Here is a 16,701-nt window from a genome sequence, read left to right on the forward strand (position 1 = left end):
AGCAGGCAGCAATGATGACAAGGAGCGAGTCAGCCAGCCAAGCAACCAGCGAATCGTCTACCGAAACGAAACGACGCATAAGCGACACAACCACCAGATGTCGTTGCTTATCCACTCGTAGCTGACTGTCGCCTCCCGCTACGTCGACAACACATCACGCTAGCAGGCGCTGACCACTTGCTTGCACTCAGCCACCCTCCGTTCTTTCATCGAAGTCTACTGGGGCTCGACGACAGCCGACAGGGCAGCATGCGGTAAGGATGTAATGGCCGTTGCAGGTGGCCCGCTGTTGATCGTCGATTGATTTGGTTCGACGCCGACAACGAGAAGCGGTGCAGGCCAACATATTCGGAAGTTGTGATAGGGCAGAGATAGCATGTTTTTACTTGACAAAACGGAATCGATAAGCAAAGCGAACACGTAGCGAAAGGACAACATGTATAAAAGCAGCAATTATGCGAAGCAGCTAAATTAGAACATGCGTGTAGCCTTACGACATGAGTTTAACGAAAAAGGCCCGAAAGCAGAGCATGCAACGCCTTCATCCGTATGTAAAATACCTATACCTTACAATTTTACGTACATTTCTTTCCGAAAAGGAGGTTCAGCACTGAAGTTACGTACACATATAATTGTATTGTGCTATAGATAAGGTTATGCGAATTGTAATAGGAAAATAGTTTTCCATAATTCTGCATGCGAGCGATACTGTAATCATGTGCCGGGCATGTACGTGCAATGTAATTCGTTCATGTCATTGACTAAATAAAGGGAAGCGTTCTGACTTAGTTTGGGGAATCGGTTAGGAGGTCGGAGAAACAGCAACAATGAACTTTAGACCTCAATCGAACTTCGCGCAGTTCCACAAGCTTCATAGGCTCGCAAGAGGTCCAGACAGAATGGGGACAAATGCTTAGCACACATTCAAATGGGCAGTGCAAATATTTTCGAGTGAAACATTAGCACTTGCGCCTGATGTGAAAAGAACATACAGCTTACTTGAATGAGCGAAATGGCGCGATCTGATCATCCGTAGTATTCGTAGCATGCTGTTTTGAGCGTGGGTCCTCCATACTTCTTTACATTCCATAGTCGAATATAATATGGGATGGCAAAGAAGTATTGCAAACGCCATCGCAGGACTTTGCAGATAATACGTTGAGCGCGTCCACACGTTCACGGATGACATAGATGGAACCGGGTCGAAGATTTCTTCAGTTCCCAGTTTTTTTTTAGTTCACTAAACCAAATCCACAAAAGAAGACTAGCTGATTTAATATGTAGCTATCGGTGATTGGACTGAACGAGGCTTGCATAGGCACACGGGACTGATAGCATATCACAAATAAACGAAGTTAACGCCAGTCGTAGGCGTTCTGCAGTTTCGACGTGTGCAGCACCAAGATCCTGATCGTTCTGAACGGCCACTGGTCATTGGCCTTTAAATCGTGCATCGCTGCCTTTTTATAGCTTCGCGCTCGGCATTCTGGAAAGAATGAACATGCCACGGCCGTTGAGTCACCGTTGTACCCGTGGGTTAACGCAATCATCTGGTGCCCATGTGTGCATGGTCCGAACAATTCATTAGGCTGTTCAGTGCTGCAACAAAACCCAGCAGCTTAGAGACAAGCTTACGAACGAGCTTAAAGAGCAACAAACCGCCCGTTACCCATTCAAAAATGATCGGTTTTTTGTTTCTGCCAACAGCATTAGAAAATGGCAACGGAACATTAGTGACGCGGGCAACTAGTAAGTCTCTAATTGAGCATCTAATGAGAGAGATAAAGAAAAGATTACTGATAGTCAACCTTAGATCGTGCAGAAAAGAGCACGTGTTGATACGAAACCTGCTGTAGAGAAAATTCCATCTACTACAAAGCATCAACCACACCGCACAAGTCTGCTTTGGAGATAATTTATATTGCAAGCACTTCGCTAGGTACCGATACGAAGAATGATTTAGCTGACGATTTGGACTCGGCTCTACCGGGACCAGTGAATATCATGCCACCAAATGCCATTACAGTTACTGCACAAGCTCGACGAACATGCATAATCAGCTTCACAGCGTGCAAAAGAACCTCATAATGTTGACGATAGTTGCTGATGGACGATTCGAATTCTATCAAATGATTACAGTTTTTGGCTCGAAGCTCAACTTTAAGCAATTTCGATTGGACCTAACAAATATACGCTGCAAACGACGAGAAATTTCTCATTAGTACGATGTATGGTTCATATGCAGAGCATAGTATGCACTACACTTAGCGTCAATGAAGGTCTCACGTTGCAGAGGTCGTGAGGACGCAGTGGCCCGAAAAGAGCCAGCAGACGAGATACTCGCAGTGGGCGTAGGCCTCGTCCAGAAAGCACTAACCTTGACGATGCTTGCAATACTGAAGACCAGATGTCTGCAAGTGGAGAAGTAAGTGCGGTAGGGCAGGGCACAGACCGAGCGACTGATAAGACAGGACAAGATATCAGGCAGACGGAACGGAACGATATCCGAACGGAGTTCCAGATCCGACCGCAGTTGACGGAGACTATCCAAACGTTTCGCTGGAGAACTTGGCCCGTAGTTAAGAATAGACATTCCAGAGACCGGAGACCTACATGTGTTCCAATAGAAACGGGCTGGGATTGGTTCGAGAAAGAAGACGGCGTCGATGGAGAGTGCGCGGCCAATGAGACGCCGAATCACTAGCGAGTGCGGCCACATTTCCCTTTTTGGAAGGGGCCGCGAGGAGGGGCGATCGCCTCCAGGACCGTCTTCGAGAGCAGCTTTTAAACTGTTCTAGGTTACCGCCAGCGAGGGCTCTAACCCAGCGAGGAGAAGAACAAGAAGAGCCCTGGTCAGGGCTTTCAGCTGAGCCTTCCTTTCGCGTTAGGCCGTAAGAATGCTACCGACAGCGTACCACCGGCAAGCCGACAAAGATGCTTTAGTTACTAATTCGCTGGTGGCGAGTAGCCTTTAGAGAAGAATATTTCCTGTTAGCTATATTTGAGAGGGTTTCCGATTCGGTGTCGGACAACCACAGATCGACGTGATTTTAGCGGGTCCCGAAATAACTCCGCAGAGGGCATGCATGACTGGGAAGTCCTATTGGGAGCCTCTTCCAAAGCTCTTAAGACGAGGATGGGGAAAACGGTTCACGATTATATCTTATAATGACCATATATAAGGTAGGATGTGCTTGACGCGGCAATGAATACAATGGAACTTACACACATGTTGTCCGTTCATGAGGTAGGTATATGACGTAGCGAAACTTAGGATTAAATACGTGGCAGGCAACATTGCCAAGGTCCTAGAGACCGAACATGCGACGTCGAAAAAGCTCTAACAAAAATTTGGTCGTTCATTTGAATGACTACTCCATCAAATGCGGCAAATTTGTCACTGTGAAAATGTATTGGTAAAAATTCCATTTGAGGGTTTTTTTCTTAGTTATGCAACCATACTAAACATTTCAAAGACGGACATTTCTGGAAAGGTCTATCTTTGGACGACAAATATTACTGGATAGTAGACGACAGTAGGACTTTACTTGTACAAAATTATAAGAGCTTCTAACGATGAAACGTTGAGCCGGTGTTATTCTGCCGATCAGTAGTCAGCGTCGCAACACCAATCTTCATTTCTTATAAAGAATTATTAAAGGGCCCTAAATATTTAAAAGCAACTGAAATTTACAAGTTAATATGCAAACAGTTTTACGCAAAAAACATTTCGGACGTTACCACAATGCAGTAATCTACACACCCTGCAATATACACATATTCGCAGAGCACGAATACACCGACTTTCGTGCTTATCTCGATACTAAGTGTTCGATTTTATTAGTCAGTATTAGAATAGATATTGGTCTCACTTACCGTCCACAAACTTCCAGAAACTACACATGCAGCTAACAGCCTTGCTGCAAAAAAAAAGTCTAATCAAGTCAATACAGTTTAGGTTGAGAAATATATCCGGGTTTATATTAAGAATATGTTCGAAGTCTTTTAAATACCTGTGAGTCTTAAATCAGTTTCCTGCCGGAGAAATTCTATTAATTCCGAAACAGGCATTGGTCATCTGCGAAAGTCTAAAATCTGCGAATGTCTAATTGTAAATTAGTCCTTTTGAGGATCAGTCGAATTTAAAATGCTCATGATTTTGTTTTGTTCTGTGGTTTTACGCCAGTATGTCGATTCCTATTTAGTTGTGTAGTATAGAAAATCCAGCGCCATGACTAACTTCAATTACTATTTAACTGACCTTTATTTAGTTGTCCCTGTATCAAAAACTAAAGAGATAGATATACCGTCTTTTTTAAAGAAATCAAAGCTCTTTCTTTGCATTTAAGAGTGTACTGATAAAGTTGTTATCAGAAAATACATGTGGGTAAAAAGTACTAGCAATAACGAACACAAAAGGTAGTCTGAAGCAACAACAGTCGCAAAAGTCTATTCTACTATGCCTAAGATGCATTAATTTTACCTTCATTCATATCAACCCTCGTGATTTCAATTCTGCGTGTTTCAATGTCGGTAGGCTAATAAGCTCTAGTAACCCTAACAAAGTATTGTTTATTTTCAATGAGGTTCTATATGTTACTAAATTAGTGAGCTAACTAATTGCTACTCACAGATGGAGGACTACAAATGATGTGTACCAGGCGCAGCTACAAATGGCACTGATAGAAAGAGTAGTAATACGCAACGTTTCGTTCAGTTGTATTTTGAATGGCTACAAACCAACATGAAGGCCAGAGATACCTGCTTTTTCTTTCTCTTAAAAAAAGTGCGTCATATAAACACGCAAAATTAGTCAATCATTTGGACTGTGTCTGCAATTATCTATGCGTCACAGTGCATGTTGCCTGTCACCTCTCACTTTTCCGAAAAAAAGGAGCTTCCGAGCGGCCGACTCTCGATGGTATGGCGGGTACTCTGACGCATGCCCAAAAGGAACAACTATACCTTTTCATTGTTCTGTGAGCAGTAATCGCCTTATTCGGAGTTGTCTGAGCGAGCTTCCTAGTGGCAAACTGTCGGTTGACATATTTGAAGCAAAATAATGACGAACCTAACGTCGTAACGGAATTGTGACGGGAGGCAACAGATTTTCCTCCAGTGTGATTGTAAGATCTTTGTCATAAAGGCCATAAGGCCGCCAAGAAGAAAACCGATGTAGTCCTGCTACCTAGCAAAGCCGGTATCTTTTATTGATCCAGTTCAGCATAATGGCCAGTTTCATTCTAGTAGTTGGTTATTCTGTCACTGTGTTTGTCAGAATGCTGTAGTTGGTTAAATCGGCAGCTTGTAACGTAACCATTATTTGGACAATACATAATGGATACACTCGTGTCGTTTCGGCTTCGATTGTACATGCAAACATTAAGAGCTGATAAAGGAGCATGCAAGCCTGTTTTCGATGCCAAAAAACGCCCTAGACTTCAATTGCTTGACACAACTTGAAATGATCTGTTTAATCTAGCATTTATGTCACTTACAATCTGTTCTATTTTTATATAACTCTAGATCGTTTCTATGGCGAACATTGGTGAAGCACGTAGCCAATCTTCGCAGCAAAGTTTTGAAAGAAAAGTGACTGAAACTCATGTGGGTTTGTAATATAAAAGAATTGTCAGGCTTTTGATGAAAAAAAAAGGCAAAAACGTTAAGCATTGGCGCTTCAAGCTTCATGTTTGATTTTCTTGCATAATGTTTCCATTCTTGCATTCTTATGCTATATATTTATCTCACCGTTGCCTCTGAGTTTGATTTTCTTGCAGTTCTAACCCACTGGCGGATAGGCTCTAATTAAAAAATATGCAGTAACCTGTGAAGGGAAAAGAGCATCAGTGTTCGTAATGCTTATGTAATAAATGTATCAATTCAACTTTTTAAAATAACGAAATTCTCGGTAACAACCTCTGGCCTCACGTACACGTCCAACTGACGTATCCCGCTAAAACTGATAGCGATAAAATTATTATGAATAAATTCACTTAGAATAATAATAATTGTTATTATTAGGGTCGTTTGGCTTCCCACATGAGCCTGCCGCTCACCTTCCTAAAGCAACACTTTGTGGCGCCTCGTGTTACAACGGCGACACGATTCTACAGATGTCTGATCATCGCTTGGACCTGGGGTCTTCTAAATGCATCTGTATGCGAAGTTTCCCTGGATTCCCCCATCGGTGACAATCCCCCTCACGAACTCGACATATCATCTGCATTAGTTTGGTTACGCTGTTATTGCTGCTGCAGTCGATGGATACCAACGAAATGTACAGCCATCTCCTACATCTAAATCAGTAACTAGACCGTGCGGGCACCCGGCAAAAAAAAGTTCTTCCTGACGAGTCCGTTTACTTCTCTTTCTTCGTGTTTAACCGCTTCTCCTAGTTCTTCCTTCGGCTCTATGTTCGCTTTTGCCCAACAACGACCCAACCTCTATGTATGCATTTTCTCTACGTACTCGAAAGAAGGTTCTCTCCCAATGGCTGTCATCGAGCGCGCCAAGAAAAGTTCCACGTCTTCTCGACACATCTGGAACCCAGCCGTCATCTAAATACGCTAATGTTGGAGCAACAGACTACCGTCCACTATTCGGCTCGGCGGGCGCAGTTCAGAAAAGCCACTCGGGGACAGGCACCGTCAAGTAGATTTCTACTCGTCTTACTCTCTCTAACAGACACAAAGTTTGATTCGCAGTAAACTTATCGGAATTGAGTCGATTCGCGGTCTGGGTTTTGTCTTTGAGGTTCATAGTATTCAACTTGCCCGGAAATGTTTCGAAAATTCCGAATTTGCAAGAGGTTTCCCGTCAATTAGGTAGCTAACAAAGCTCCGTTTTAAGGTTTTCGTTTTGTGCGAGGAAGCTGTTTCAATCAAGTGGTACGTTTAAGCACTTCTGTTGCTATCACCAGCTAACTTCATTAAATTAGGTCCGACCAGGTATCTTTTTACAAGCCAACGATAAATGTCACTGCACTTATTTGCTCGTATAATATACACAATGCCTCATACCTTTAATTAAAAACACTCTAGAAAAATGCAAGCGTCCAGTGCTGCTCAAATCTGGAGAAATATCAAGCTTTATTTCATCGTCATCATTAAAAATTGAATAAGCTTCATTGAATCTGTTGAATCAACAGTGGCAACCAAAATTTTAGAACTCGTATGTGTTTACTTGGTTAGCACTTTTTTTTATCCACAAAGTGCCCAAAAAAATATCTACATTGTACTGTTTTCGATCTACACATTCGTATATAGCAACATTAATAAAGAACCTTAGAATACGTTCTATCCAGATTATCGCACAATGGTAGAATATTTTCATTCTCCGAATAAATGGTACCGATCTTAAGCAGTATCCCTGGTGGTAGATTGTAGTAAGACGGTATAATAACAACATAAGGTGAACTTTAAAAGATCAAATACACGAATTTCATGGATGGAATGGAGACTTGAATTTTTAATGGTATCATATTCGCTCTGATTTGTTAACGTGCGTATATGAGATGCTTGATTACTACGACCAAAGTTGAACAAATGAAATTTTCTTTGTAAGAATATCTTTTAAAAAAAAATATGAGAAATCCCATTGTAAGTTTTCTTTTTTCGTTTATATAATTTATGTAACGTTCTAACTTCAGTGTTGTTGTTTTTTTACCAAGTAAACATAACAATGATATGATGCTTGTGTTGCGGTGAGATGTAACTGCGATGTTCCGTAATAGACCAGCGAATAACGTGTTCGCGTGTTGATCTGGGTTCGATTCCGGACGTAAACACTTTATTTCCTGCTGAAAGCTAGCTTTGTGAAATAACCTTGACGACTTAATTACCGGACGCAAAACATTATAACATTGCAATGACAACAATGAAGCTAGAATATTAACCCGGAGAGAATTCTAAGCTCTTCTATACTTTGTATTTACGAGTTTATTTTCCAGCTCCTTACTTTGTACGGACTTTTATGCAAACTTAATACATTATGTTATAAAATAAAAAATTAACTTTTTTAATTTGCAAGTATATATTGAATTAGTTTTTATTAATTCTTTCTGACTATACTAAGAATGGGAGTTCTGATAAAAACAAATAAAACGATAAATAATGTAATTAAAACTTAATGTAATAATGTAAAAACTGCTGAGCAATAATAAAGATATTTTTTATATTACATAATAAGGTAAAAATGATATACAAATTTAACATAATAAGCACTACGCTAATGGAGAAAATAAAAGGCGAAGAAGGAGAAAAATATTATATAAAAAAAGCAGAAGGAACATGGAGAGAGATTAAAAAAGGCCGGTCACAGCAGATTTTCTTGCATGACAACCGTTGTAACCAAAGCCTTCGAACACATATCAGGCTTGCACTCATTATCATTGGTGCATCATTGACTAGTTTTGTTAATAAATATATTTAGGAATCCATGTTTAGAACAACCGTAACCTACGTAAGAAAAGTTGTTCTTAAGAAACTTATTGGAGACCCATCAGTATAGCCATTTATTCCCTAATTAATCAACAGCCTTATGCAGAAGACTCGCGGAACGTTTAAGTATTCGGCTCATAAAAACAGCCATACATGTCAGAAAGTCCTTCAAAACTGAAAAACAAGCAGGTAACGGATCCGCATTTAAATTGTTCTTCCTACAGAAGGCCCGATGATAGAAAACACATGTACATTATGTACATTCGCACAAATACAGCGACGACAGTATAGCGTACAATTACTAAAAGTGCTGTAAGTGTAATTAAGTTCATCATATTTTATGGTTTCGACAGCATTTCATATCTCACTTCTTTCTTATACAACTGTTACGGTTCGCAGGTAAATTTCGTGGATGTAGAAAAATTGCTGTCTGTATTGACACTCGATAGTCCCACTCTGGTCCACATGAAGGGAAAGATTATGTCCTAAACTAGCTTTTCTACAAGCTAGCTTTAATGACTAAAAAAAGTTACTACGCCATAAATTAGTTCTAATAAGTGTGCCAATGTAAGCTGACGTTGTTTCCTAGGAAAAGGTTTTGTTATATATAGACGATTACATTTATATTTAACAACTAACTTAGACTACAGACTACTATATTTCAAATCTTCTCTAAGGATCAAGAATAGTGTAGAATTATGAGCTAAAGCATAGCTTTTCAATAGGATAAGATCGAGAAGAGTTGTTGAGGTAAAATTGATAAGTAGATTGACAAAAAACATTAAGTTTTTTACTTAGTCTACAACAATTTAAACGGTTCTATAGAGGTAGTGACACTTTTGCTTAGGAATTGAACATCTTTTACTAAATTAGTTCGTACTCAATCTGGCTGTAAGCTTCCTTAGAAAAACAAAATTAGTTAGTACATATTCTTGGGGAACAGAATTAAGCACGCGAATTAGAAGATAAATCTTTACATCAAAAAACCTAGCCGACTACGATAAACCAACGTGGAAATAAAAGAGCGCCGAATTGAAGCATGAGGCGCCAAATTTGATTTGCTGGCGTTGTCCGACCTTTTCGGTGAACCGTTTTCTCACATTCAGTTAGTATCGATACCAGCGAGCTAATAATTCCGATCTAATATACTCTAAACACTTCCCATCATGCCGCATGCTATGCGGTTCCGTTGAAGATATTTGTACTAGGCGGTTTTAGGCCTCACAAAAAAATTAATTCTATTCATTCGTCTGTAATGACTGCGGGACCGACATCAATAATCTTCTATGTGTGAACGTTCTCTCTATATAGCTCTGTAACTTTTGTAAATTTCAGTATACTTTTTTTTGGTTTGCCCTCAACATTAGTTGCCTGGCACGTATTCAGATAAAGACTAAGATTATGCTATGTACTGGCAAGCATTTTAGATATTTTGGCCCGACACATCGTTCTAATAAAATTATCAATCTAACGAATTATTAAAGAAAAGGTTTTCTTTACTTTTGTCAATTATTAAATGCTCTACATATGCTTTAGGTAACAAAGATCTATTGAATTCTGCTGCGATAGACATCTCGTTGATATTTAAGTAAACATACCATTATAATATCAAATTGATAATCCGATTCAGTGTAGAGCCCACATATATGTATCCAATTATTATTAATATTTTTATATTATTATTCATGATTTATATAATACCAGCAGGTAAAAGGTGAAAAAGCAAATAAATATACTTTTTTTTTTCATTCTTCAGTCTATGTTTACACCAGTACACACTCACACAAAGGTATGTGTGAGTGTCTCTCGGTGAATATGAGAATTTCACAAAGTATTATCTTTATTTTACTTTTTATATTTTTGCAAATTGGCTGCGGACATTTTGACCCGGCCCGGCATATTGCGAGCCACATCCTGGTCTTTCGCTGCCCTCAAAAGGTCTTTCTCTCTTTGCGTTGATGATTTATCATGCTGGAACATATTTAGAGCAATTTTAGCTGCCTTGCCGCGCTTATTTATTCCAGGAGTCAATTTGACCTGTACAAAAAAGGAAACAAGAACGATCAAAATTAGATATTCACACAAAAACCAACTAGGCGCAAGGAACAATTATAATAAATTTCTGATACTAATATATATCATACTTTTCATTAAAAATGATGAAACAAATTTATCTGTATCTGGGCTGGGCAAGCAAAACGCGGACTCAGTATCGCTTTATAGATATATCTAAAAATAACCTAATAAATGTCCAATATTTACGATAAAAAATTGACTTATTTTTACAATTTTTACACAATATATCCGTTACACTAGAGTATTAGATTACTTAGGTCTATTACCTTATACTTGTAATTTATTATCGTGGAATATGGGGCACAAATTGGTACGGCATATAGAAGAACGTCATCCTCGACCGGCACCCCAGTAAGCGAATTGAGTATCGCGGTGAAATCATCGGTGGGGGACGCGTCATCGTCTGTATCGTCAGTCGCACCCTCATCATCGGCGTCATTATCTTTTTCGCTTTCTTTGTTGGCTTCTTCGGTCGCCTTGATTTCGCCTTTGTGACGTTGTGGGTCCCATTCTCGGGCGTTAACCCTAGTGCCATCGGTCTCGTCGCCACCTAAAAATTCTTCAGCGCTCGGCATATTTTTAAAACTTTTTTCATCTGTCGTCGTATTTTTAGTTACCGCGCTAGTTTCGTTGTGTTTTCCCGCAGACGCCAGAAGCTTCATTTTCAGCTGACGTTCTTCTTCGTCCTGATCTCCGTAACGCTGTTTAATTTTACGCTGTTTCGCTTTGGACATTTTTTTCTTTTGGCTCACTGCCTGTTGGCCATCTGCTGTCTGTTGCTGTGGTGGTTTTTTCTGCTGGCTGTAAGAACAAAGAATCAAACTATTCTATACTATTTCTCCTAATAAAAACTGGCACAGTGCTATTGCAAAATTACTGCGATTTCAGCGATTGACTCCTCGTAAGATAACATGAAAATCGTGTACATAAATTCATTTGATGGAAAAAGTTACTTAAAAACAACACTGAAACATTCAAGTAACACACCCTTTGTCTTTCTTCTTATTGGCTGCTTTCACTATCGTTTTTTTCTTAACTGGCTGTGAATATACAACGACTTCCTCATTCTCGGGCTTTTGAGTGCTTTGCAGCAGTTTCCCCGGGGCAACTGGCTGGAGCACCTGAACCTGCGTGTCAGGAAAAGCCGAGCCCTCATCTTCATCTTCCGACGAGCTTACTGCGATCTCGTTTTGGTCATGGCTTTCAATATCATCCGTTACTGATACATCATCCATCACTGGTAAATTGTCGTCAGCTAAACGCGCCTACAAAATAAAACAATAGGTTTCCTTGAGAGCATAGTATATATCACCTTCTTTTTAGAACAAACGTTTGTAAATTAAAATATATCACATAAATTAACTATTTAGAGCTAAAAACTTGTGCGATAGGAATCTTGGACAGAATTAATACGGGTGTGATTCATTTGTAAGTTCAAATAAAAAAAAAATTAAGAAACTTTATTAAAACATACTGGATACAAAACGTATAAAAACTTCACATTGTAGCTGCACCTTAAACCCAAGTGCTTGGTCTCACCTTACGATCCTCAGCATGGCGTGGAATACTTTCCTCATCCAGGCGGAACATGAATCCGAATCCCATGATTAGGTACAGCGGAGGAAGAAAGTTCTTTTTACCACGAACCATAAACGAACCTTGCGAAAGGTATTCACCGGTTGGCGCTCTTTTGCTAACCTGATCCTGGTATACCCACCACGCCGTCGTGACCACCTTCGCTTCCCACGCTGCACTGTAACAAATAGCCATAGTCCCTGCTTCATTTAACGTTTTCGGTGGGATTGGTTCACCTGAAAACGAACGCGTTATAGTTGGTTTAACTAACAGTTTAGAGGCGCACATCTATCGTTTAGTGATACCGCTAAAGTACACGACGGGGGCGTCTTATCATGAGGCGGTAATAATCAAACGCATTTCATTTTTAAGCTTCCAACTACAGAATATCAACGCAATAAAGCAAACATACCCGATGGATTTTTGATTACAATGCTTGACGCTCCATGAAGATCAGCGTGCACATAAACGTCGCCTTTGTTTAGGTACTTCTTGACGATTACCTCGTTCTGGAGTGCGTCGCGTCCCCCGATAACGAGGTAGTTTTCAGACGAAATGAACCAGTAGAATTTTTCGAACCAGTACGTCTTCCTCGCGCGCGCAATATTCGTCGTTAATTCAACCTGCTTCAGCATTTCTGTCGTTTTTTTCTGAGCTGACTTCAATGCTTTTGCTGAACTCTGCAAAGTCTTCTCCTGCTTTTTGGCTGCTTGCTTCTTTTTTTCGAAATACTTTGTCGCGTTGGCATATGCACTAAGATCGATATCTATGTCGACCACGGCAGCAGCTTCATCCTCGTTAAACGGATCAGAAAGGTACATCAAAAAGTGATTTCGATCAAGGTGTAGCTCTTTTATAGATTCGGCTACAGGGTCGCCTTGGAGCTGGGCCTCTTTGATCATATCACCAATATCATCCCAGCTCCTTTGCGATGCGATTGCCGACCGCACAGCAAATAAGGCTTTTTCAACAAGTTCAAGATTGTTTTGTATGAGTTTAGCTTTTTCTACGTCCATCTTCTGGGCCGTTTCGAGCGCGCTAACTCGTTTTTCATGATCGATTTTAATATTTTCTAGCTTCTTCACCGCTTCCTTTTCAAGGTTGTGGGCTTTCAACGAGATCTTTTGCTGCTCTTGTCGAGAAAAAAATGTGTCAACGGCCTGCAGAAAAGATTTAAAATTTTCTGTCCGCTGGTTCACAAGGCTTTTGAAGGGAAAAGGGTGGAATTCGTTATACGAGATAATTTCCGTGCTTCCATCTTCAGTAGGTTGAAATCGTTTTTCAACTTTAAGCGTGATGATTCTGAAATTTATTTGAAGGTTCAATTTAAGGCGTGAAATTATAATCGATCAGCACTAATAAACTGAAAATATGAATTTTGTTGATAGTAATCGAATACACAGCCATCACTGAACACTTCGCGACTTGAGTTGCCTATACTACGAATGTAACGTGTCACGCTTTATAAAGAAAAAATATATAATTTCTTTTAATCCGCATTGCTTATACTTGCCGCTGTTACCTTTATTCACGACACGTACTATACAACCTGTATCAATGAAGAAAGTTATACATTATTTGAGCTGTATATTCTTGAATAAACAAAATCAACTCAATCAGAACTGACCCAGAAGTTGTGCCAGGTCGTTTAAAATTCTCGAGCATTTCGTGTCCTTCAAGAATGGCCTCGTGGATACGTTTTACCAGGTCATCGGTAATGAACCCCTTTTTGATTTTCGTGTTCACTGTTATATCACGGCTTTGCAAGCAGTGATCAAGGATAGCAGGTCCACAAAACACTTTGGGAAGTATCACCTACGGGAACCAGAACGCATCTCACTTTTAAAAATCATCGAGCGTTTACAACATAACAGTGAGATCATAACACAATATTGAGTTATCTGCATAAATGAAAAAAAAACCGTCATAAAAACTAATTTTCTTCCTTCGATTAGATCTATCCATCAACAAACTCTATAGTTCTGGACAAATTCAGATAAATGACGGGAATAAAAAATAGCGAAAAACTGTATCGCCTCTACCTTTTTTAAACTATTGCCCTCCTGAGCGTTTTCCAACCACCCGCGGACATCACTCAACTCCAGAATAGGGATGGCTTGCGTTAGTGCGAACACAGGATACTTTTCCCGCACGGCTAAACGAACATCTTCAGCACCTGCCTGTCGTGGTCTCAAGATGTTTAAGATTACGTAATTGCCATCCGTCAGCACAACGTTCCCTCTATCGTACATCTCAATAATAACGTGGTACGTAGCTTCGTTAATACCTAAAATAAAAGAGCATGTTTGATAAAAGCGAATTAACTATAGCTAACACGAGGTGGTACAATATATTGAACATTTGATAGGCAAAATATTCTATGCAGCATTCCTAAAGCGATTGGCTCGACTACCCAGCCTTGAATTCACTGAATCCTAGACCTACCTAAATATCGTAATTACTTATTACAGCCTTTTGAAAAATATCTACGTGAATGCCGGTTGATGCATTTGCTAATTATAGATAAGACGTGAGAGAACAAATTTACCAAACTGAATATTGACGATTCGGTCCACACCAAGTTGACGAATATGCTCAATTCGTTTGTTGCTTAGGTGTTTCCGCAATTTCATTGAGAAGGTTGAGGGAGCACTTCCTTTTGGCCATTCGTACTCCGTAGTATGTATTCGGATACCGGACTCAAATAGAAGGACAGTTTTCTCCTGAGGCACGCATTCAACAGGCACCATTATTGTCTTAAATGTTTGCTGCACCAAGTGCGTTCGATAGAGCTAAGGATCCCCATTCTCGTTGGACGATAACACCATTATTACCATAACTTGTGTATATTAGCTGAATGAGTTTAAGAAACCTAAAATATTGCATCAGAAAGGAATTGCAGTCTCTTCGTTGACATCGCACCAAATGTCTGCTCGGTCTATAAAGAATAATGAAATGACCTCATTGAACAGATAGATGTGCTTAGAAAAAAAGAAATGTTTCAATTTCTCCGCTATAGAAATATAATTTCTATCCGAGAACTATTTCTTTTTTTTGAGTAAAACCAACAGTGCCAGTACTGATACCCCCTTCTGCTACAATAGGCAATCAGTACGCATTAGTTTCGAATAGGGAGCGTAATCATGACCACGCTGATAATCACGTGCGTAACAGCACGGTGAGCTGAATTGCGAACGCAGATCATTTAAAAAATTGCTGCCTCTTAGTTAAGGATCAAACGTAATACTTCACAGCTGTAAGTTCACTATCGTACTCCTTTAGCTATTTACGAGGCAGTTTTACAGTTCTAACGAAATAAAGACGTTGTTGTAACCCAGAAAAGAAGTCAAATTGACCCCCACCGCAACTTAAAGTAAACAAATATAGTAAACAACGCAAAAGGGCTTTAATTTGCTTTAGATTAGCTTTATATACGCTACTTCAGAGGGCAATAAAAAATCCACTGTCATATTGATAACTGTAATAGGCACAGATTTTAGATACTAAAGATTTTATAACATTTGCAGACAAATTGACATGTTTCTTGTACTCTCGTATCAGAGTATCAATAAGTGGAAATCAGATTGGTTTGCTCTTGAAACTGTTCAAAAAACCTTTTATCACTAAAAGTTTTGTGCATTGTTTTATTTATATTAACAATATAACAGAGATATTTCCACGAAATATTCAATACGAACACTTCATAGCAATCGTTAGCGCACCTCCTGTCTGTTGAGTTTAAAGAGATAGGTCTTCGAATCGACATCGTACACCTGCACAACTCGCATACCAACTAGGTTCTGTAATTCGTTAACAGCTGCGACGATGTCTGCAGAAGTAAACCTTGACTTCATGTTGTCACTTATGTTTGCTTCAGCCGAGTTAAAATGCAGGTCGTCTGTGCAACAAGGCAAACGCGCAAGGAGCAGTAGCAATAAACAATTGCCACCTGATAGATGACAAATAACAGTGCAACACTCTACAGCGCCTATTTCATGGGCGCACATGGAACACCTGGTGCCGCTGGCACCAATAATGCGTCGCCTTAACTCTACATCATCAGCGCACCCAAAACATCGGAGTGCATAATACTTAGTGGCTTCCAAATCGAACGTTAAGCAGTCGACAAGCAGTTATGCGACTACTATTGGAAGGAGCGACTTGGTTGCTATCTGCTAGGAGCTGCGCTGACTAGGTTAAGTATTCGAACGGCACGTGGAGGTCTTTATTTCGCGGGCTCTTGTAGCCCCGCGCTGGCCGTGAAATGGTATGACGATTAAAACAAAAGGATATAGGACAACACTGATGGCTTGTGGAGCTATAGAAATCATAGTCAGAGCCAAGTTAGGTGTAAGTCAAGTGTCATTATTAGTCTTACTTATTTTTGTCTTTTAGGACACATTTCTAACTTCAGAGCTTACAGTAAGAAACACCTACTCTCGTGCTTTTTTTGTTTATACATCTGTTTACGCACAAATAGTGCTTGTTAAGTAAATATTTCTAAACAATTAACATCACAATATAATCGTAAGAAAATTAGAACAATAATACATACATTTCCACATAGTAGCTCAACAGAGCAGCATGCCGAAAAGTTTATCGCATAACT

General features: G+C 39.8%; 1 protein-coding gene across 1 annotated transcript; it reads right to left on the bottom strand.

Annotated features, from left to right (window-relative positions):
* Positions 1-7,064: 7,064 nt before the first annotated feature.
* On the bottom strand, positions 7,065-16,230 carry Clbn (Nuclear export mediator factor NEMF homolog Clbn). Its single transcript, XM_022845286.2, has 9 exons — positions 15,815-16,230; positions 14,641-14,815; positions 14,135-14,379; positions 13,720-13,907; positions 12,505-13,394; positions 12,057-12,328; positions 11,505-11,782; positions 10,784-11,318; positions 7,065-10,478 (listed from the first exon to the last, which is right to left on the bottom strand). The coding sequence occupies exons 1-9, from the start codon at positions 16,097-16,099 to the stop codon at positions 10,287-10,289; spliced, it is 3,060 nt and encodes a 1,019-aa protein (XP_022701021.1). The 5' UTR covers positions 16,100-16,230; the 3' UTR covers positions 7,065-10,286.
* Positions 16,231-16,701: the final 471 nt, after the last annotated feature.

This window comes from Varroa jacobsoni, unplaced genomic scaffold (genome assembly GCF_002532875.2).
Source record: "Varroa jacobsoni isolate VJ856 unplaced genomic scaffold, vjacob_1.0 scaffold_1156, whole genome shotgun sequence".
Taxonomy (NCBI): Eukaryota; Metazoa; Arthropoda; class Arachnida; order Mesostigmata; family Varroidae; genus Varroa; species Varroa jacobsoni.